At 38.8% G+C, this 23643-nt stretch overlaps 3 protein-coding genes across 3 annotated transcripts in view; 2 read left to right on the top strand and 1 right to left on the bottom strand.

Annotated features, from left to right (window-relative positions):
- LOC102305771 (major histocompatibility complex class I-related gene protein-like) overlaps positions 1-15614 on the top strand; it is a 16778-nt gene extending 1164 nt beyond the window's left edge. Inside the window, exons 2-6 of the mRNA XM_005947287.3 lie at positions 7033-7293; positions 7644-7922; positions 8009-8311; positions 12038-12160; positions 13875-15614. Of these exons, the coding sequence (XP_005947349.3) occupies positions 7033-7293; positions 7644-7922; positions 8009-8311; positions 12038-12160; positions 13875-13891 (983 nt within the window). The 3' untranslated portion in view covers positions 13892-15614. The remainder of the gene's footprint in view (positions 1-7032; positions 7294-7643; positions 7923-8008; positions 8312-12037; positions 12161-13874) is intronic.
- LOC121812301 lies at positions 1004-3612 on the top strand. The gene is made up of 2 exons (XM_042214119.1): positions 1004-1592; positions 2758-3612. The coding sequence occupies exons 1-2, from the start codon at positions 1378-1380 to the stop codon at positions 3416-3418; spliced, it is 876 nt and encodes a 291-aa protein (XP_042070053.1). The 5' UTR covers positions 1004-1377; the 3' UTR covers positions 3419-3612.
- Positions 15615-15696: 82 nt separating the features above from the next.
- The window catches only part of LOC102305471 (major histocompatibility complex class I-related gene protein), a 9398-nt gene continuing 1451 nt past the window's right edge, over positions 15697-23643 (bottom strand). The window contains exons 2-7 of the mRNA XM_042214118.1: positions 21788-22057; positions 20897-21169; positions 19718-20038; positions 18466-18549; positions 18264-18281; positions 15697-18136 (exon numbers count right to left, since the gene is read on the bottom strand). Of these exons, the coding sequence (XP_042070052.1) occupies positions 18069-18136; positions 18264-18281; positions 18466-18549; positions 19718-20038; positions 20897-21169; positions 21788-22057 (1034 nt within the window). The 3' untranslated portion in view covers positions 15697-18068. The remainder of the gene's footprint in view (positions 18137-18263; positions 18282-18465; positions 18550-19717; positions 20039-20896; positions 21170-21787; positions 22058-23643) is intronic.

Raw genomic sequence — 23643 nt, 5'->3', positions numbered from 1 at the left:
GGGACGTCAAATGAAGACTGACTTTCCAGAATGTATTCAAGATGAGCAGTTGGCTTTATCTAGAGAAGACCAGCAGTTTATGAAGTCAGTGATGGATTCTGCTAAGTTGGTTGATGGTCATTACACCATTGGTTTGCCTTTTAGATGCAATCAGGTAAACATGCCAAATAATAGGAAGGCTGTAGAACAGCGAGCTCTGAGCCTTAAACGAAAGTTTATTAGGAATGGTTCATTTCATGACGAATACACCAGTTTTATGACTGAAATCATTTCTAAAGGGTATGCAGAGAAGGTGCCTGTTGAAGAGTTCGATCGCTGTGATGGAGGATTATGGTATATTCCACATCATGGGGTGTATCACCCACAGAAGAAGAAGTTGCGAGTTGTCTTTGATTGTGGTGCTTCGTTTCAGGGAGTGTCTCTGAATGGACAACTTCTGGAAGGCCCAGTTCTCACTAGCTTGCTAGTTGGGGTCATAACCAGATTCCGAAAAGAACATGTGGTGCTCATGGCAGATATTGAATCCATGTTTTATCAGGTCAGAGTACAAAGAGATGACTTGGATCTGTTAAGGTTTCTGTGGTGGCCAGACGGAGACCATAGTCAGGATCTGGTGGAATATAGAATGAAAGTACATCTCTTCGGAGCTACTTCATCCCCAAGTTGTGCGAATTTTGCCTTGAGGAAATGTGCAGAGGACAACAGAGATCATTTCAGACTAGAGGTTGTCAACAATGTTTTACATAGCTTCTATGTGGATGATTGCCTTATCTCTGTTGGTTCTGAAGAGGAGGCAGTGCGGCTCTATCAGGAACTTGTTGCTCTTTGTGCTAAAGGAGGCTTTAAGCTCACAAAGTGGGTTAGCAACAGAAGAGCAGTGCTTGCTGCCATACCTCAGCAAGAGCGATCCAAGGAGGTGAAGGATTTGGATTTGGATAGTGATGTGTTACCGGTAGAGAGAGTACTGGGTGTACAGTGGTGTATCCAATCGGATACATTAAGTTTAAGATCACACTGAAAAACAAACCTCCAACAAGGAGAGGGATATTGTCCCTTGTGAGCTCGATCTACGATCCATTAGGGTTTTTGGCACCTGTGGTGCTGCCTGCTAAGTTGATCCTTCAGAAACTGTGCAGAAGTCATTGGGGTTGGGATGATGTGTTGCCAGTTACTGTTGAACAAGAATGGACAGTTTGGCTAAATGATCTTTGCCTTCTTGCAGATTTTAAGGTCGACCGGTGCCTTAAACCTTCTGATTTTGGAGACGTTGCTTCTGCTCAGTTACATCACTTCGCAGATGCAAGCGAGGAGGGTTATGGCACAGTCACTTATCTGCTGTTGCGCAGCACCCAGAATCAAGTGCATTGTGCGTTTATAATGGGTAAAGCAAGAGTGGCTCCATTGAAACAAACTTCCATTCCTCGCATGGAATTGACAGCTGCCTTAGTTGCGAGTAGAATGGATAAGATGTGGAAAAAAGAGCTGCAAATGCATTTGCAGGAGTCAGTATTCTGGACTGATAGTACCTCGGTGTTAAGGTATATCAGCAATGAAACCTCAAGGTTTAAAGTGTTTGTAGCAAACCGGGTGACCGAGATACTTAAAGTGTCCAAACCTTCTCAGTGGAAATATGTTAATACATCATGTAATCCTGCTGATCTAGCCTCTAGGGGAGTTAAGGTGCAAACCTTTTTGAAGGATGATTCCTGGTTGTCAGGGCCAAAGTTTCTTGCTGAACCAGAAATTAATTGGCCAGTGAATCTTGATTTTGGAAAGATCTCCATAAATGATCCAGAGATTAAAACGACCATTTTAGTCAATGCTGTTGATGCAAATGAATGTCAGGATGGTGCGATGAAGTTCATTACTTATTTTTCTTCGTGGACTCGTCTAAAAAGGATGGTTGCATGGGTTCTTAGATTCAAAGATTTGTTGCAGGAACTTAGTAAAAAGAGGAAACAGCTGGAAGAAAGCTTTGCATCAAGCGTGACTCAAGAAAATCTTGAGGAAAGGCTTAAAAGAGAGTTGCAAACTGTCAAGGACCATGCTGCTAAAGGATTTCTCTCGGTAAAAGAACTTAACAAGGCTGAGAATGCAGTTCTTTGCTTTTGTCAAAGAAGGAGATATTCAGATGAGATCAGTAGGTTGCAGAGGGGTGAAAGGGTGAAGAAGAGTAGTGAGCTCTATAGGCTTAATCCTAAATTTGAGAATGGTGTGTTGAGAGTTGGAGGTAGGCTTAGTAGAGCAGCTATGCCTGAAGATGCAAGGCATCCCGCAATTATAGCCAGGGATCTGCATATCTGACCTAATACTTCAACATGTACATCAGAAAATAGGGCATGGTGGACGTAACCACATGCTGTCCGAATTGCGGCAAAGGTATTGGGTTCCAGGTGCAAGCATTGCCATAAGGAGGATTTTGGCTAAATGCATAGTGTGTCGCAGACTTCATGCAGCATCAGGATATCAGATGATGGCAGACCTTCCACAAGATCGCATCTCACCCGATGAACCTCCATTTTCTCGGGTTGGAGTGGATTGTTTCGGACCTTTTCAAGTTAAGCGTGGAAGGTGTGAAGTAAAGAGATATGGAATTATCTTTACATGCCTGGCTGTGAGAGCTGTGCATTTGGAGGTATTGTCATCTTTGAGCACAGATTCTTTTATTAATGCACTTCGTCGATTTATATCAAGGCGAGGTCAGGTATTGGAGATACGATCGGATAATGGTACCAACTTTGTGGGTGGTGAACGCGAGTTGAGAGAGGCAGTGGAAGGATGGAATCAGGCACAGATTCAGGAGATGCTGCTGCAAAAGGGCATAAAATGGATTTTTAATCCTCCTGCTGGTTCCCATCATGGCGGTGTTTGGGAACGTCTCATAAGGTCTGTCAGGAAGGTGTTAAATTCCATTTTGAAAGTGCAGAATTTGGACGAAGAAGGCCTTTGTACAGTTCTTTGTGAGGCAGAGGCTATTGTGAACAGTAGACCAATAACTAAAGCCTCTACTGATCCTAATGATTTGGAGGCCTTGACTCCTAACCATCTGTTGTTGCTTAAGACCAAGCCATTGATACCACCAGGAGTGTTTCAGAAGGGGGACGTGTATGGACGACGTCGATGGAGGCAAGTACAGTACATGTCTGACCTGTTCTGGAAGCGCTGGGTCAAGGAGTACCTGCCCCAGCTTCAAGAGCGTCAGAAGTGGCAGAGAATCGGACGGAACTTCATTCCTGGGGATGTGGTTATCGTTGTCGATGATTCTGCGCCTCGTAACTCTTGGGTGACTGGAAGGATTGTGGAAGCGATTTCTGACAGTAAAGGACTTGTACGTCGGGTTCGTGTTAAGACAAAGACTGGTTGTTTGGACAGGCCGATCACTAAAGTGTGTCTTCTACAGGAAGCAGAAGAGTCATGAAAATTGACTTTTTTCAAATATCTATTTGCATTAATGTATATTTATTTATTTGGAATTGAAATTGTATCTTTGAATGTTTGATAAAAGATTGATCATGTTTATCAGTATGTCTCCTACATGGTAAGTATGATGTAATTATTGCTCTAAAATAATTAGGGGCCGGTATGTAGGAGCCATATGAGTTGTTTCCGTCTGACTAAGCTTATGTCAATCATTCTCTTAAAACCACAAACATTAATATGCATATCATGTAAATCCAACCTACAATTTACCATCATTAGCAGCCGAACTCACCAGCAGGTTAAACTCAAAAAATGTTGGAAAATTACCAGAAATCATTAGAATACATTGTTTGTAAAACACTGATGAACTACACACCTCAATTAAAAAGGTGTTAGGTTATTTCACAAAAAAATAATATCAAACATTTAATGAAGTAAATTAAAATCACCAAGGAAACATTTATTCAATTAAAAGTTTAGACTACATCAAGTTAGTGTGCTCTGAGTAACTGTTACTATGATACAATTTTAAAAAATGTAAAGAAAACTTGCTTTTTAATGTCTTACTATGCAAATAATATTTCATCCAAGTAGAAAAAAAAGAAAAACTTTAGACTTTAAAAAAAACCTAATTATTCTTTATGTGTGTGCACATTGTCAATACACTGTGGGTGAGCCACACCAAACCCCAAACTTGAATTAATCCCTTCTCTGTAGAAAGCACTTTGTGTCATGGTACAGGGTATTTGTTATAGATTCCAGTAATTCTGTCAGTAATTGGAAAGCAATCCTGCCACATAGTGGAAATTCAAAAATTAGTGGTAAAATCAATGAGCCCTCTCAGGACCTTTGCAACCTTATTATTGAAAACCATACTAATGGTATCACTAATTTTTAAACTACTGAAGGTTTGAGTGATCACTGTTAGGGCCATAATCCAATAGTGGGAAGAACAAAATTTCACTATAACCCCACAGCCAGGGGCTCCCTGCAAGATTTCAGCAAGAGGAGTGAAAAGAATTATTAGAAGAGTTGTCCAAGAGCCAAGGACCACTTGTGGACAGAAAGACCTGAAATCAACAGATATGAGTGTTTCAAAGAAAACAATAAGTAATCCATTCAGTGGCCAGGGATTCATTGCTGAAGAAAAAGCATGTTGAAGGGCATTAAGTGGGTTGGTTTAAATAGACTCACTGTATTGGTGCATGGGTGTGGGGCGTGTCTCATGGGTGTGGTATAAGGTAAATGTGGTTGCACTCACTTGTGCACAGCACCTGATGTGATGAGCAGAAGGTAGGGTGAGCACGAGGCAAAACTTTCTGTTGACCGCAACATATAGCAACATATCGCAATTTGAATGATTTGATATTCTGTGCGTTTGTTTGATAGTTGATCCCATGTGCTGATTTGTAGTTTGGACAGTGGCATGTGTAAATAAAGAAGCAAATGATACAGAAGTGTTTTGTGCGTTAATTGTTGCGCGTCATCGGTGTCCTCATGTTTAGCCTGCCGCGGCCATTGGTTGGAGTTGCCGCAACACTAGGTTTATGCCGGGAACACAAACTCAGATAGCTTAAAGGTCCAGTGATGAGAAGCTCAGAGCCACCACCTTAGGTAGTGGCTGGAAACCAGGTCAGTGAGCATCAGCTGGAGGTAATCAGGTCAGGTGTGTGGGCCAAGGGTGGGAGCTCAAAATGAGCTCTGCCTCCTCACAGAGACAACAAAAACAAATAAAACAATGTGTGGCCTGGGGTGAGTCGGCAAGAGAGGCACAGGGACTGTGACACACGACCCACAGATGGACATTTCTGTGTTTGTCAGTTCAACAGTGCTTTACAGGTATTTACAATCATGATTTCCCCTGCAGTTTCTGGCTCCTGCCCCAGACGCAGACACTTCGTCACTCCCATTGTGTCTCCCCCTCCTCATTGCAAGGCATAAGAAAAATCTTTCCTTATCAAATCAGTTCTGTGCACCTGTTTCTTCCCGCCCTTGTGCCTCCCTGTGAGCTCACTGCATCACCCTTCCTCTCCAGCAGGCCAAAGACCACGCCTCCGCCACAGGAACCATAACATATTTTAAGTGTTTTCAGTACTTCGGGGCAGTTGAAAAGCACACCCTCTAGCAGATTATTACATGAAGGAACCTTTTAAAAAAACAAAAAACAAGCGCGTCCATGCTCACAGGTGTACACACGGGTGATCACACCCACAAACTACACCCTTTTTGGCTCCTACTGTCATATTCCCATATATCATTGTGATGTTGTTTATTCTATTACTCTTGTTCTCTTCTGCTTGCTTTCTTTTTTCTTTCTCAGCAGGTGATCCAGGTGATTGATAGATGCATTTTTTTTCTCTGCCCGTTCTGTTGGTTTTTGTCTTTTGCCCTTCTCCCCCGTCCCTCTTCTCTGCTGTTTCTCTTTCCCTCTTTCTTTCTCCCCTTCTTTCTCCCCGTCAAGTCTGTCCCGTATTCAGTAAGTGAAAATAAAATAAACAATAAAAGGTGAATCAAATGGACCATTACGGCAAGGCTGGGATGGTCAGTTTGGTAAAGTAAATCCGTTGGGTATCTTTCTTTGCCTTTAGACAACAATTCTGATGGCAAAAGAGCCAAACGGGACAGGCCAAAAAAAAAAGAAAAAAAAAAAGAAAAGCACTATATAAAAATCAGTTCACTTACCAAAAAAAAAAAATAATTCAAAGGTTTTGTGGCTCCAAATTGACCCTCATAAAAACAGCATAAAAAAAAGAAGAAAATATTTAGAACATTTTTGTTTTTAGTTTACGTGATTCTATGTGTGCAAAGAAAGAATATTACAGTTAATTACAATAAAAAAAAACTATAGCTAACTAAAAACAGAAAAAATAATAATTAAAAATATTGTGTACTTAAAATTATATTTTAAAAAACAGTAAAGTTATTCATTAGAGTTTTCACTCTGAACTTCTAAAAAATGGTCTGTGGATTTTTGTGACATTGGCATTTTTTAATCATTAGTTTGTATTTCAAGTTCGACTTTCTGTTTTGGGTTTTTTATTCAAGATTCAAGAAGTTTATTGTTATATGCGCCACAAAACATAAGTGGTTACACAGAGCATGAAAGTTCCCTTCACACAGCTAAATAAACAACTAACTAACATAAAGAACAAACTGAACTCTAACCAAAGAAAATAATAAATAAAGTAAAAGAAAAAGCGCTTATGTAGCACTTGTAGCGTAGCTTATGTGTGGGTGTAGTGAGAATTTAAAGTGTGAAACTGTCAAAGTGGTAATATATTCACAATATGCAATATTAGAATTGTTTGCATTGTATGAAGTTGTATTATATTGTATATAAATGTTCAAAATTGCAAATGACAGGCCAAGAACAATCACAGTTAAACAATTAGTCATTGATTCAGTATTCTGATGGCCTGAAGATTAAAATAGTTTTTTTAGTCTGGTTGTCATAGCTTTCACACTCCTGTCTGAGAGTGTGAGGAGTGTGAACAGTGTGTGGTGTGGGTGGGTGTGGTCCTTGATGTTGTTATGTGTCCTATTAAGTATTAATTAATATTAATTATTTTATTTATTGTAAGAAGAATGTAACTTAACCTATTTGCTCTACAGTGACTCACAGTTTAAGACTTCTCTTCACTGGATTTTTGGGAGAAGAAAAATGGATGGAGTTTGTTGGAGTTGCAGTGGTCAATGGATTTGAGGTGATTTACTGCAGCAAGAACAGCATGACAGCTGAAACCAGACAGGACTGGGTGAAGGAAGTAATACAGTATCATCCAACATACTGGTTCACAAATGAATGTCGTGAGAATCAAAGCTTGTTAAGTCTCAACATTGAAGCGCTAATGAAAAGCTTTAACCACACAAAAGGTACATTTTTACTTTTACTTCATGGATTTGGCATCTTTACAGTAATAACCCATTCACCAGTAGTTTGTGTAAGGTATATGAAATATAACCTTCATCATCTTTAATCTCAATTTATGGCCTAAATCGGTAATGTCCTTTTTAGGAAAAAAAATGTTTTTGATGTCAGTCTACAAAACATAGCATCTCTTTAGACATGTCAGCATGATCCATATAGAAGAAACACAGTACACAGCTTTAGTGTGGTGTACTGGTGTACCTTGTGACTTCGGAGTTTATGATGTACTGATTAATGGATCATATTTCCTTTTTGTTTTTTGTTTTATCACTTTCTTTCACTTTTTTTCTCTCAGGTGTTCACACATTTCAGAGGATGTCTGGCTGTGAATGGGATGATGAGACCGGTGAGGTGAATGGTTTTAATCAGTTTGGTTATGATGGAGAAGACTTCATTACATTTGATTTAAAGACGGATACCTGGATTCCTACAAAGCCACAGGCTGTGATCTTCAAACAAAAATGGGACAACAACAGAGAGGCATTATATAGAGAAAGGAATAATCTCATCACAATCTGTCCTGAAATGCTGAAGAACTTTTTGAACTATGGGAGGACACTCCTGGTAAAACCAGGTAGACATGCATTACTTGATTTTAACATATAAAGATTTGAACTATATTGATACACTGACTAATCTTCTTAATGTCTTCCTCTCCAGTTCTTCCCTCATTTTATCTCCTCCAGAAGACTCCTTCCTCTTCAGTCACCTGCCACGCTACAGGTTTCAATCCTAACAAAGTGAACATGGTCTGGAGGAAAGATGGAGCGGAGATTCATGAGGGCGTGAACAGAGGAGAGATCATCCCCAACAATGATTGGACCTTCCAAATGAGTGTTGACCTGGAAATTTCATCAGTCAGACCTGAAGACTGGGAAAGATATGCCTGTGTGTTTCAGTTCTCTGATGTGAACCAGGATATCGTCACCAAACTGGACAAAGCAGTGATCTGGACCAATAAGGGTAAGATTGAGAGCAGATGGATTTTATTTGCCTGTCTCATAAAAAAAAACAACATTTTTGCTCAGTCATCATCTGAGGGTTTTATTTATTTATTTATTTCATTTTCTTATGTTGCTATCTTCGCGTTCAGGCTATGTTTCCACAATCACAAACACACAGTTATTTACTTTAATTGCATATTTAAAAAAAACTAAACTCCATGGAAACTGAGACAGGACAACATTGCCTGCTTATTTATTTTTTTAACAACAATGGGGATTTGAAGCATGACCAGCAGTGACAGAATAGTAGACAGGTCAGTCATAGGCAATTTATTATAAGTACAGTTTATTATAATTACTTACTTACTTATTTAGCCCTTTATTGTCATTGGATATATACAATGAAATTCTGGGTGCGCCACCAAACTACTGTGCAGGAAATATAATTAAGCTCACTGCTCTATTTTCACCACAGAAATATGGACCTGCAAGACACAGTGAGCGAATTTTAAATGTAAACATGAATAGAACATTTATGTTTTGTGAATATTGATAAGTTGCAGATATACAATGTAACATATGTGTTTAGAAGATATTTATTTCAACTGTCAGGCCCATCCAACATCCTTCCCTGCTAACTGATCCAGATCAACACCAGGTAGTGATCAGGTGACAGTTCAGCAGCTATGTGATTGAACAGAATCATAAACAGGACTTGCAAAGAGAGCGAGTGCAGTCAAGTTGGGTTTTCTTTAGGTCAGGTCTCTCCAAGTGTTATTACAAATGTTGTACAAGTATTTGAACATAACATACAGACACACAAACACATAAAAAGACACATAATCAACCAATTAACTCTACTCAAAACTAGAAAGTGAAATGAACACATTCTCATGAACTACATTAGCTAACTGTTTACTAGCAAATGTAAACTGTCATCACCCCTGGATATTAAGGTTTTGGGTTCCAGGTGCTTTCTAGTTTTGTATTTTCCATTAGCTTTGTATTAGCGATGCATCTGGCCCTGACCTGGGCCACAGCCCCTGAGTACATACTGTAGGAACATGACTGGGCGATTGTGGCTCAAGAGTTGGGAGGTTGCCTTGTAATCAGAAGGTTGCCGGTTTGAGGCCCGGCTCCGACAGTCTCAGGGCAAGACACTTCACCCGTTGCCTACTGGTGGTGGTCAGAGGGCCCGGTGGCGCCAGTGTCCGGCAGCCTCGCCTCTGTCAGTGCGCCCCAGGGTGGCTGTGGCTACAATGTAGCTTGCCATCACCAGTGTGTGGATGACTGGATGTGTAAAGTGCTTTGGGGTCCTTAGGGACTAGTAAAGCGCTATACAAATACAGGCCTTATATTAACCAGAAGATATTCCTAATTTAATTTAAATATACACATTGATCATGGGTCAGGTTGCTTGGACTCTTGTATAACTGCTTGCAATACAAATACCAAGAAGCACTCTGAGAACCCAAACCTCAGCCAACACAGCTAACTCTCAGGGCAGTATTTACTTTTTAAGGGTATAATGTTATATTTTCTATATATTCATTTTGCGTTCTTTCATCTTAAACATACTTTAATTGGTTTGTAATTCATCAAATTCAAGTGCAAGGTGCAAGATTCTGTTGTTTGCAGTACAGTTATTTTTATAGTTTTTGTATTTATGTGGATATAGTACATTAATTTCATTGTAAAGTAAATTGGTAAAGTAAGCCAATTTACTTTACATTGGAAATCATTGTATTTACTAAATACAGTGGGGCAAAAAAGTATTTAGTCAGCCACCGATTGTGCAAGTTCCCCCACTTAAAATGATGACAGAGGTCAGTAATTTGCACCAGAGGTACACTTCAACTGTGAGAGACAGAATGTGAAAAAAAAATCCATGAATTCACATGGTAGGATTTGTAAAGAATTTATTCGTAAATCAGGGTGGAAAATAAGTATTTGGTCACCTCAAACAAGGAAAATCTCTGGCTCTCACAGACCTGTAACGTCTTCTGTAAGACGCTTTTCTGTCCCCCACTCGTTACCTGTATGAATGGCACCTGTTTGAACTCATCATCTGTATAAAAGACACCTGTCCACAGCCTCAAACAGTCAGACTCCAAACTCCGCCATGGCCAAGACCAAAGAGCTTTCAAAGGACACCAGGAAAAGTATTGTAGACCTGCACCAGACTGGGAAGAGTGAATCTACAATAGGCAAGCAGCTTGGTGTGAAAAAATCAACTGTGGGAGCAATCATCAGAAAATGGAAGACATACAAGACCACTGATAATCTCCCTCGATCTGGGGCTCCACGCAAGATCTCATCCTGTGGGGTCAAAATGATCATGAGAACGGTGAGCAAAGATCCCAGAACCACACGGGGGGACCTGGTGAATGACCTGCAGAGAGCTGGGACCAAAGTAACAAAGGTCACCATCAGTAACACACTACAACGGCAGGGAATCAAATCCCGCAGTGCCAGACGTGTTCCGCTGCTGAAGCCAGTGCATGTCCAGGCCCGTCTGAAGTTTGCCAGAGAGCACATGGATGATACAGCAGAGGATTGGGAGAATGTCATGTGGTCAGATGAAACCAAAGTAGAACTTTTTGGTATAAACTCAACTCGTCGTGTTTGGAGGAAGAAGAATACTGAGTTGCATCCCAAGAACACCATACCTACTGTGAAGCATGGGGGTGGAAACATCATGCTATGGGGCTGTTTTTCTGCCAAGGGGACAGGACGACTGATCCGTGTTAAGGACAGAATGAATGGGGCCATGTATCGTGAGATTTTGAGCCAAAACCTCCTTCCATCAGTGAGAACTTTGAAGATGAAACGAGGCTGGGTCTTCCAACATGACAATGATCCAAAACACACCGCCCGGGCAACAAAGGAGTGGCTCCGTAAGAAGCATTTGAAAGTCCTGGAGTGGCCTAGCCAGTCTCCAGACCTCAACCCCATAGAAAATCTGTGGCGGGAGTTGAAAGTCCGTGTTGCTCGGCGACAGCCCCAAAACATCACTGCTCTCGAGAAGATCTGCATGGAGGAATGGGCCAAAATACCAGCTACTGTGTGTGCAAACCTGGTAAAGACCTATAGTAAACGTTTGACCTCTGTTATTGCCAACAAAGGTTATGTTACAAAGTATTGAGTTGTATTTTTGTTATTGACCAAATACTTATTTTCCACCCTGATTTACGAATAAATTCTTTACAAATCCTACCATGTGGATTCATGGATTTTTTTTTCACATTCTGTCTCTCACAGTTGAAGTGTACCTCTGGTGCAAATTACTGACCTCTGTCATCATTTTAGGTGGGGGAACTTGCACAATCGGTGGCTGACTAAATACTTTTTTGCCCCACTGTAAATTTCCAGTGAATACAACAACTGAGATGAATTATTCAGAGATTATATGTAGTGAATAGAGCTACTATACTCTTTTAATTGTGAGATGGTGGTTACATATTTTATTTTTCTAAAGGGCTTTAATTTTCTGCATCACAAACCAGCAAATATGCACATTCACTCAAGCACTCAACACATTACAGTGTCAACTATACTGTCAACAGTATCTTCTCCACAAAGTAACATGGAAATATTGTGATTCATGTATTTTTATAATTTACTTTACAGAACAGTGTTCAGTGAGCTTTCGCCCATTTAAATACTTTCAGAACCACTAAATATTGTTTTCAAAGTTCAAATAATGTAAACCAAAATGTTCAATGTTCTGTCATTACTTTTCCAGTTTCCCATTGGGATCATGGAATAACTTTCAATCGTGTAAAATCAATTTTGCAAATTATCGGAGGACTTCTCTCACTGGGATTGACCATCGCAGGATGCTTCATGTGCAACAGAAAAAGGAATGGTGAGGAACAAAACATCAATATTTTTACAAATAATAATGAAGGTTTACAGTGTTTTGCTCTTTAAGTCAACAATCATGTTAATTTTTACATGTTGAGTGATAATTCTTTTCTCAGTATTTCAGAATTCCAGTGTGCTAACATTAACTTTTCCTTTTCCACAAAGCCCTGACCTTCCTTATTCTTCTCACTGTGTGACTGTGTGAGAGCTGGTTAGAAGATTTAGCTCTTAGTGCAGTGTGTCTTTCTAGGTTTTCAGTGATTGAGCATCCTCTTCTTAAAGAGTAAGGACAGTCTTGACTAGGAAGACAGATGGTTTGAGAGAGGAATAAAGGAGGCCGTGCATGTCTAACGCAAATAACTATTGTTGAACACAACTTGTGGCTTATGACACCAGCTGTCAGGCACCTGTAATGCAATGTTGAGATCTGTACAACACACACACCAGAATTTATGGACATGTTTTATTCTAGTTGTGTCAGCCTAAACCTGACCCTTTAAATTTTTGCATACCATGTTGTGCCATGGAGGACAACATCCCATCACAACTCCCTCTCATTCGCGGTCTTCTCTCTGCTTGTCTCTGTTAGTGTCAGTGTGAAAGTTCTTTCAACTCTCCAATCTATCATACATATCTGTGTAGTAAATGATACAACATAAATGTGTGATAAATCTTATGAGGTAATTGCGAAATATAAAATAATGAAGTACCGTATTTCCCAGACTACAAAGCGCACCTGAATATTAGCCGCACAAGGTAAAATCAGGGGAAAATCCTGTTTTGTACATACATTAGCCGCACCTGACTAAAAGCCGCAGGTGTTTCAATGTTGACTTATCATATGTAAGAGAATATGCACAAAGCGAATTGTCAGGAAAGAGATGGCTGTTTGGAGACACACCTCTTTTATTAATATTTTGAAAAACAAGTTATGGGTACATATTTGCAAACTTTTTAGGTATATGTACAAGTAGCGGTAATAACAAGTACGAAACATGTGCTGTGCTTCATAAACGAGTAACAATTGTAGTACATAACAATAACCTACAGCACACCAGAAAAATAGATTCAGACTACCTTTTAGGCTCAGGTGGATGGATGGATGTTTTCACACTTTTCCACGCTGTCAGATTCCACCGGTGGAGTTGAGCATAACTTGCTTTTCGCAAGTTTATCGCCGCACACCATCCACTGACTCCCGCTGAACGCGTAGCGCTACTTGTACGGCACTATGTTGCCTGGCGGATGGACATGTGACCAACATACCACTCTTGAACCCAGATACTGTGTGTCTGATCACATGCCCTTCCGCCAGGCAACGTAGTGCCGTACAACAGCGGAACAAACAAAACAAATCGTCTTACGATATGACAAAAATCAGGGACAATCCATAGAAAAGCCGCACCTGACTAAAAGCCGCAGGGTTCAAAGCTTGTGGAAAAAGTAGCGGCTTATAGCCCGACAATTACGGTATATAAGCATCAAAGATTAAAAAAAAATAAGTTCTAACCTTTCTAACCTTCTTCATTTCTGCACAGTTTTTCAATGTGCATTGTACTCAAAAATAGACATCCCGAAATCTTAAATGTGTTATTGGTGTTTCATGTGGTAACAAAGGAAAGGGAGGAGAAGCTACCTAACCAAGTAGTTTTGTTGCATAAATTAATTTAACCTTATCATGAGTAACTAACTGAGGGCTCCTGTGTTATGGTCAGGAGGTGCCAGCTCCTAGCCTGCCTCTCCACCTGGATTAGCCGATCCCACGTCCTAGCCTGCCTCTCCACCGGGGTCAGTCGATGCTGGGACCCTGTCTGCTTCTCTCACCAGAGCCTACTTTTCTAGAAGCTCGAGTACCTGAACCATTCTTCCTCTGAATCAGCAATGCTATTAGCATCCTTCGTGGTGAGACCCAAACTAACCAGAAGTTGAGTTTTTTTCAACTTCATATTTGGCTTTATTAGGTTCTTCATTTGTTTATTGTTAACATTTAATTCCCTGTGCTTTGATTTATTTTAGCCATTCCATTCTTGTGGATCGTGATTTTTTATATTTGACTGAGTTTGTATTCTTAATTTTTTTAGGCACTTTCTGGGAGTTTGTGTTCTTTGTATGTTTTGCTTTTCTGTTTAGGTTTTCCTATACACATTTATATTCTTGTTGCATTTTGGTTTTCCACAGAGAACTTTTGTATTTGTATAGTTTTCTCAGACTTCTCTTTGTTCTTTATAGTATTGTATCTCAATAATCTTCTGAGTTCATTTTTTACTTTCTTAACTGGGGCACTTTTGTCTGAGTTGGACTTCCTCCTCTCTTAATTATCTGATTGTGCTCACCTGTCTCAAATCTCACAGGTGCTTCCTCTCCCTTTGTAAACCCCTACACGCGTAGTTACAGTATATTGCCTGAGATGCCCTTTGTCTCATTTTACTGTGTTCCCTGACTGCTTGCCTTAGTTTATTCCTGGCACTCCTAGTGTTCTCCTGCCTTGTTTGAATGTTTTTACTCTGAACTGTTTCATTAGCCTAATAAACGACTTGTTTTATTTCCTCCTAGCTCTCTGCATATTTGATTTGTATTTGGATTGTCTTCTCTATATATTCCAAATATTCTGTTTGTTTTCTTTTTTATTGTTAGACCTCAGTGATTAGTTGCCCAGTGTTGCCTGATCAGATAGGTGGTTAGTAAATCTCGTGGGTTTAAATTATGTTAGGTGGGAAAAGAACAGTTCAAATTGTCAAGGACAAACGGCTGAATAGCTAAGGTGGACCCAGAGCAGAACCCAAGACACAGCCTTAAGTTTCTCAGTCTTTATTGCACACAAACAGGTGGAGGTGAGCACAGTGGGTGGTGGGAGCTTCCTCAAGGGGTTTTCTTCCAGGTCTGGGGAGAAAAGAGCTCCACTAAAGAAAGAGAAGCATTAGATCCAGATCAAAAGAGAGTGCTGAAAATGGTGAGTGAGACCTGACAGGTGAGTTTGAGCTTACTTTGAAACTCCAAGCTTTCCAGAGGAAAGGAACAGGGTGCAGGTTAAAATCCAGGTGAGTAATCTAAGTGGGTCTTATGTACAAACCAGGTTACTTGACCGTGAGGATAGAAGGCAGGAAGCTTGTCAGCTGGCAAAAGAAACACTAGGAACAAGGTATGACAAATAATAGTAAGAACTCAATGTAGTTACTCAGAAAACTACCTTTGGCCGGTTACTATTCATCCAGTGAACAACTGTACCTCTTATCGTGACAGTGAACATGCCAATCAGGTATGCACCGCTGAAGAACAGGAAATCCAAAGCTCTCCCTAAAAGGGAGGATAGGGCCTGCAGGATAATCCATTTGGAGGAGAGATAGAAACTACAACAAACACATGCCTGCTATGATTTAAATGCCCAAAAGTGTATCTAAATTTTTGACCACAAACTGTATCACCAGTTAAAAAACATTTGGAGCATCATGAAACCAAAAAACAAAATCTGAAAAAGTAGACTCAGGATTGTTGAGGAGATAGAATCCATTATCTTTCAATACTTTATTTTATTTTTTCTTTGTTCTACTGTTAAAAAATAGGGTTTTATCAATTTTTTTTATCAAATCAGTGCATTCTTTTATTCTATAGTATTTACATTTTATTCAGTGACCCAACTTTCTTGGAAATAGGGTTGTACGGGACATCAGGCAACTATTCACAACATATCACATATATCTTGCGATTTGCCCAGATTCAGTGATAATGATTTCACATAAATCAGCAGTGTGTCATACTATCAAATATGGACGCCTAAACTGCTCAATAATAATTATTATAAGATTATATTTTTATGTTATAGTCTAGTTGAATACAATGGGTTTTATGTTAGTGTAAAGAAGGAGGATGGAGGATCGAGAGAGGGAGGACAGAGATTGTACAAGAGCAGGGAGATCCATGTAGCAAATGGGCAGAACAAAGTTAGCTGGAAAAAATGATTATTTTTCACAAAATAATTTTGCATATTTCATGGGTGCTTTGTGTGGTTTCTGGGAGCACAATTAAAAATATTACTGGGCATTTGAAACAGAACATATTTACATGAATAGTAGCATTTTAAAGGATTCATATCCCTGTAAACATGCTTAAACAGGATGCCTCCCATTATAGTGATGTAACAGCCTTGAAATTATTCTCCACTCTTGGGATCACTCTTGGAGTACAACATGTTCTGTGTTGAGTCTGCATAATAAAGGGAGGGAATGTATGAATTTAAAAAATGTAATGTAAAAGGAGCTCTGTTACCAGTTTGCTTCTTGTCCAGGTGTATGTATCGGTAGGGTGATCTTTCAGTCTCTGTACTCAATAATGCTACTTTAATTGCTTGACTATTGGGCATTATTAAGATCCCAGTTACCTGTACAGAAGTCTGGACCGGCTCTCAATTGAAAGGGTCTGAATCTCTGACCCTAGGGGTATTGCCACAGTAGGTTAACAGAAACTAATTTAAGCTGGTGATGGAGGGATTCACCCAGCTCTATTGCCACATGAATGCCCACCCCGCAGTCCACTAGATGATGCCCTACACTAGCAACCCTGAGTAAGGTGCCATCAACAGCCACATTTATTAATTGTAGCTCCCCCCTAATGATCTATGGCACTTGGAAATTTGTTGGGATTTACTTAAGTGCCTTGAAAAATAAGCCACAGGAATCTGTTAATTGTGAAAGGCAAGAATAACCTATAAGAATCTTACAAAAGTAGATATTAATACTCATACTTAAGTTTTAAGAATCCTAAAACTTTAATTGCAGATAGGATACTGTATTAAACAATTTAGCAAGCGCAAACCAAAGAGCTCAATCAGCTAACAATAATCACATAATCAAATAATTTCAAAATTTAAAGAAAAGTAAAAATTTTAAAAATGTAGAAGAGCTAAATCTAAACTGTCGCTAAACACCTATTGTAAGTCGAAATCCAAGGTGTGTAGAGTGAGCAGATCAAATCTCAGGAATCCAATTTTGTTATCAAACCAATCCCTTGTAGTGACATGTGTTACCAGTTTAGACACTTTATTGAGATTATTATTTATTAAAGCATTGAATAATTAAAAAGTATTGTGTACATGGATCTCTTCTGTTCAGAAAACAACAGTTAGCTACAGCGGAACTTCCCAAAAGTGAGTACCCAAGCTTAGAGGTACAGCTACTACTCTGTTACACGTGTACTATGTGTTTTCTCTATTCTTTCATCCTTTACCCAATAACTTGTTGTCTTAGCGACCATGAGGGCAACCCTGGCTGAGATACCTGATAGTGTTTTTGTCTCATTTGGTATTGATGACCCACCTTATCATAGTACACTAAGACTTTATTAATTCTTGATTATATTTTGATTACGTTTCTGATGTGATTAGAGCAGAAATAACTATCAGCAAAAACATTTACATATAACTCTACATATACCCCCAAAGGCTGGATTTCAGGCCTTTTACTTAATTTCTGACTGCATCAGGGCTGAGGAATCTCATTCTTCTTTACATTATTTTACCGAATGTTATTTTAACACATTCAAAATAACCTACAAAATAAAAAAGATTCTTAAAAAACGGTGTGAAGGAACATATTCATGTGTCTACTCATTTTTCCTCAATCAACGACACCCCCACCAAGGAACACGTCTGTCCAGCATTCTCCCCCACCACCTAATCATCAGGATAAATACACCATACAAATTATATATACATTATATCATTAATAGCTATAGCAATGCTGTAGGAAATATAAAATATTAAAATGCATTTTACCTGAGTTATTACAAGTTAACTTGAATTTAAAACAATAACAAAGGAAAAAAAAAGATTTTGTGTAAAAAGTCATGTTTACATAAAACAAAACTGAAATAGAAAATCTTCTCAGTTCTTGTTTGTTCAGTGTTAACTGCAGGTGTCAACACTGTGTAGACTCCTCTGTCTGTCTGTGTGGTCTTTCGGAGAGTTCTATCGTGTTGTGAGGAGCTGTTACATCCAATAGTCCAAATAATAATAACAATAAAGTTAACAATAAATAAAATTAGCACAATATTAATCAAATAATTTAAATCCAGAGTGAGAATACCAGATTAGAGGGGGATAGTGTACTTACAAGAGGAAGGGCATCTGCCTAAAATAAATTAAATAAATCAATAAAATTCATTTTGGACAGTTTTAAATGTCTAACAATCAAACTTTCTGTTACAAAAAATCAGAAGTAACAATGTTTAACATGTAGACTATTATATTGCGGAGATAATGAAATTAAGCATTTATGTCTCTACTGACTGGTAAATAAACTTTAAATCTCTTACCTTCTTTCATTTTGTGAATGGCAATTACAGTGACAGCAACAATGATGACAACAAGAACAACCGCTGCAGCAATGATGAGGATTTCTGCTCAGTGACAACAAACAAGATAAAATGTACTGATAAATAAGATGGAATAAAACTGCATCCAATTATTGAAAATATTTTTTTTGACAATTTAAGTTGTTTGATCATGAAGCCACACACTCAACCTGATGAAAGAAATCTAATTTAAATTGTTCCCTTTCGAGGTCACCACAGCGGATCATCTGCCTCCTTCTCAGCCTGTACCTAACATCCTCTGCTATCGTCTCCAAACCAAACATTGTAGCAGGTCTCACTGCTGCACTGGCCTTTGCTTTGAAATCATTGACCCCAAGTGTTTTACTACATCTGCTCCTTGCATCACAGCTTCGCACTCTGCACTGTCTTGAACCAACTTTCTCTAGAATTCCTTTTTTTCTTCTAACTAATATCCAAATCTGTGGGCCGTACACACTGACAACATTGAGCATTACCTCTTTGAGTTCCAGCTTCAAACTCATGATCCTGTCTGATACTCTGTTCAGCTCCAGAACACTCTTCACATGCTCTTCTTTCCAGATTACTCAGTTTCTCTTCCCAAATGCACCATGATAGAACAGTTTGAATAAACCTGGCACTGCTTCCCTCCCACTTGTTCTCTTTATACAAAGTACCTACATTCTCACTGTTATATCAGCCAGCTTTCTCCCATAATCTCTATATTTAAAATCCCACTCATGATGATGATGATGATCCCATGCATTCTTTAGTGTGAATACTTTGTTGATAACATATGTCACATGTTGGATTTAAATTTGGTATGATATCTATGTCAACTCGACTGATGTAACCACAAATGCAGCAATATACACTGCTTAACAGACACACCATAATTCATGTCACTGACTTTTTAACCCATTTACATGAGCTGTTTTTCACCCAACAAGATGCTCCTAAATGGGCCACAAATAAACAACCAAGGCTTTCATAGACTGCAGATGCTGAATTTGAAACATATTAGTACTAAACTAATTTCAGCTTGATGGTTTTCTTAAGAATATTAATTTCAGTTTTGTCGAAGTGCTGGAAAAAATTTATTTTTTTAGGATCTCCATCAGTAATTCCCATAGTAACAGCAACTCTTCTTGGGATCCGATAAAACATTTAAGTGTTACATTAAACATGATCCACAATAACAGCAAACAAAATAACTCAAATCTGTTTGTCTTACTTTGATCATGTCTAATTTTGTTTTTTCGCCAGTTGACGGTTTTATTCAGGTTGGTAATGATGCTGTCCTCAGCGTTAGAAAACTGAAACACACACTCATATCTTTTCCACTCCTCAGGTGTGACTGATGAAACATTCAGGCCAACACTCATCTGGAAGGTCCCATCATTGTTGGGCAGGATCTCTCCAGGATCCACACCTTCATGGATCTCCACTCCATCTTTCCTCCAGAACATCATGGCCCTTTGAGGGTAGAAACCTGTAGCGTGGCAGCTGACTGGGGAGGAGGAAGACTTCCGGAGGAGAGAAATAGAAGGAAAAACTGGAGAGAGGGAATGTGGGAAAGAGAAGGTGTGAAAATCGGTGAAAGAAGCAAAGCAGTATACATCAAAGAAGAAGTAAATGTAGTACACTTGTTTGATGAAAAATGTTAATCAAGATAGACTGTAATAGTAATAAAAAAGTAATAATTTAAAATGGAACAAGCAATTTGAGCAAAAGTTTCACTTTTTGTCCCTCTGTTTTCTGTGCACAGGTACCTTGCCTAACTGTGAGTGTGAGATCTGTACATATTGGATGCCTGGAAACCCTTCCTCCCTTGATCCCCTCAATTCCAATAATACTTTTTGTATTTAGTTTGGACCACTGTAAATAAACACACTAAAGTGAAATTTTCCAAGTCTGTGTCTGGGTCCATCGGTCCATTAGCCTTGACACTGATGACTGAGGGACTATTTCATGTTATTTAGATTTTGTTTTATTTGTTTGCACACATATGTGTGTACATGCATACATGTAAATGAAGGTATGTGTGTATATGGGTATACATGAACTCAAGGTAGTGACTGAAAGAGTGTTATAGTGGCTACAAATGGTGGAAAATTGTACCTAAGGGGGGAGGAGTTTAGTAAGTATGGGGTCAGAGTAGACCTGCTACTCCCTGGTTTAGACTGCTGCCCCCATAACCTGGACCAGAATAAGAGGCAGAAAATGAATCGGCGGATTTATTTTGATAATTTATTTTCCTTGTGTGTCATTTACTTCCCAGTTTTCACCACTAATTTTCATTTTGATCTGCATAAAACAACACGTTAACACACGTTGCCGTTTTTTTTTTTTTTTTTTAAAGATCATTAATAGAAAGATAAAGCATGTAGTTTACACACTCATGTGATTCTACCTTTTCTCAGCAGGGTGCTGTTCCCATTTTTCAAATATTTCTTCAGCCAATCAGGACAAGTCTCAGTGAGGAAGATTGTTTCTGCTGAGTTTCCATTAGCATTCCAGTCCTGTTCGATAATGTCAGCTTCTGGTTTCAGTGCAATCCATTTCATTGTTTTAAGATCAAATTCAAGAAGGTTCTCTGCATTATAACCATACTGTATCACACCATTCACCTCTCCAGTGTTTTCATCCCATTCACAGCCTTCTATCATCTGTAAAGTGTTGACAGCTGAAAAGTGAATTAGAAATTAATTAAAATGAATAATATTAATACTGTGAGGCACTGCTATTGTATCTTTGTTGTGTTCTTCCTGTGATTTAACTCTGATCTGACAACATCATATTGGAAAACAGGCGCAATTCATGATTAAAAGAAAAAGATGAAGGACAAGAGGAAAAAAAAACAATTCAACCATCTAGGGTATCCGTAAGAACCAGAAAAATCATTACAGGCACTTTGAAGGCACTAATAATTAGTTGCCTTACATTAATTGCATTATTTAGAACAATGTGTACATGTATTCTTTTGTCTCCAAAAGTTGATTCTGTTCATCTGCACGTAGCATTTTCAGTGGGAGAAACGTTTCGTCACTCATCCAAGTGACTTCTTCAGTCTCAGCTGCAGGTTTCCCTTTTCTTATAAATGGTCCAGATGAACAGAATCAACTTTTGGAGATTTACTTACCTGGATGATTGTGAATGCAACAAGATATTCTTTTGTCATGCAGTTTGAAGCATGTTCACATTAGTAAGATTTCTGGTCACAATCAAGATGCACAAAATTACAATTTAAAATCTAGAGACTAACAACATGATGTGACATAAAGTATAAGAGAAAATACTACACCTTCACTTTGGCTGGCCAGCTGCTGCCACTTTGAAATCCACTTTCTGAAGACGTATGGCAGTATCGCAAAGCAAAGTTCATTGTACGAATCCAACTGAGCCTTGTCATTATATAATGTTTTTTGGACCCAGTCTTGTCTTGTTTCCAATATCTTTTTGCTGCTGTCACAGTAACCAAACTCAGTGTGTTTAACCTCTGCAACTGCCATAAACTCTGGGATGTTTCGGACTTCAGAGGATTCAGTAATAAAATACACCAGTGAGTGTTTCACTGTGGGAAACAAACATTGATAACGTGGTACATTAAATAAGAAAAACAATATAGACATTATTAGAAATATGAGTCATTCATTGTGATTCAGCTTGAACTTTTTTAAATGTAAGCTGCATGCGTTATATGCTGCAGAACGCTGGTTATAAACATTGTTAGATAGAATTTTTTGAGATCCTAATAAATATTTATGATCAAAAGATGAAATGCAATTTCACCAGCTGTTCATAATCCTGGTCCTATTCACATTTTTTTCCTCAACCTTGGGTGTTTTATTTGGTCCAAAATGTTGCCAGGTAAACTAAAAATTCAAGAAAAAAAAATCCTGACAGACAGAAACACACGCTTAAATAAATAATTCAACTTTGTCACAATCAGCGGGGCTGACTGTGTGTAGAGTGAAAGGTGGACCCAAATGCAGATGAAACAAAACGTGACTTGAATAACTAAACACGAGTCGTTTATTGAGGCTGGCAACTTAACTGCAAACAAAAGGCAAAAGGCAATGCTAACAATAAACTAAACTGGATGAGCTAAATTAAATAAAAAAGCGACAACAGGAACATGGACCTGACATAAGAAAACTTGACATGAACTCTTGGCCTAGGAACCAAGCAGACGATCTGACAATGACACACTGAAAACAGAGGACTACACAGGAGGTGATTAGGGGATGTGGGAACACATGGGGGAACAGCTGACTGACATGAGGGTAATGACAGGTCAGGGGAAGTGAAACTAAATACAATGAGCAAAGAACACACGACTCCTTCAAAGTAAAACAGGAAACATGAGACGCAGACATGACAAAACAAACTTGATAACATAAGACACGCAGCATAAAACACAAAGGGGAAGGGAAACTTAAATACAGGGGAAGAAAACACAAGGAGTCTAATAAGCAAATGAACTTCGCTAATCTAATGAACTTAAACATAAACAGCATCCAAATACTGTAAACTAAACCTAAAACGCTGGGTCAACATACCCAGGAACATGACAAACGTAGAATAAATATTCTACTAAAAATAAAGTTCTACTAAAAGTAGTTCCTTAGTTCCAATAGTTCCAAATTTATATACTCATAATGAGTTTTTTTTAGAGGTAATGAGTTTGCATATTTCTTTTTCTTTATTTCTTTTCTTTATTTCTTTTCTTTTAATATCAATTTTATAAAAATTAATAATGTAACAGCATGATAATATTTTTTCATCCTCCTGTTAGCATGAATTACATATTTGTGTGCATATTTGTACTTTGGTGTTCTGTGGCAGCTGCAGAGATGACGAATTATCATAGCCAAGAGTTACTTGGTATTTTTTCTTGCTTTTCCCTTTAATGCTGATGGACATGATAACCAGATGCCAGGGCTGTTTAGGGGAAATTCCAGGTTCATCTTTGTTTCCTTTTTCCTTACTTAAAGAGCCACCCCTGGTGACTGTCGCCCGATTCTCCTGTCTCATTAAAACCAGGACCATCACAGGTGACCCCCTTGCACCCCGCCCACCACCTGTCCCACACCCCCAGACTCACAAACAGCTTCTTCCTCTGGGCTATTCAGACTATTAACGAACACTACCTTTACT

This window comes from Haplochromis burtoni, unplaced genomic scaffold (genome assembly GCF_018398535.1).
Source record: "Haplochromis burtoni strain Fernald_Lab_line unplaced genomic scaffold, NCSU_Asbu1 Contig_519, whole genome shotgun sequence".
NCBI lineage: Eukaryota > Metazoa > Chordata > Actinopteri > Cichliformes > Cichlidae > Haplochromis > Haplochromis burtoni.
The sequence above is the reverse complement of the archived record's forward strand: the minus strand, read 5'-3'. Positions and strand labels throughout refer to the sequence as shown.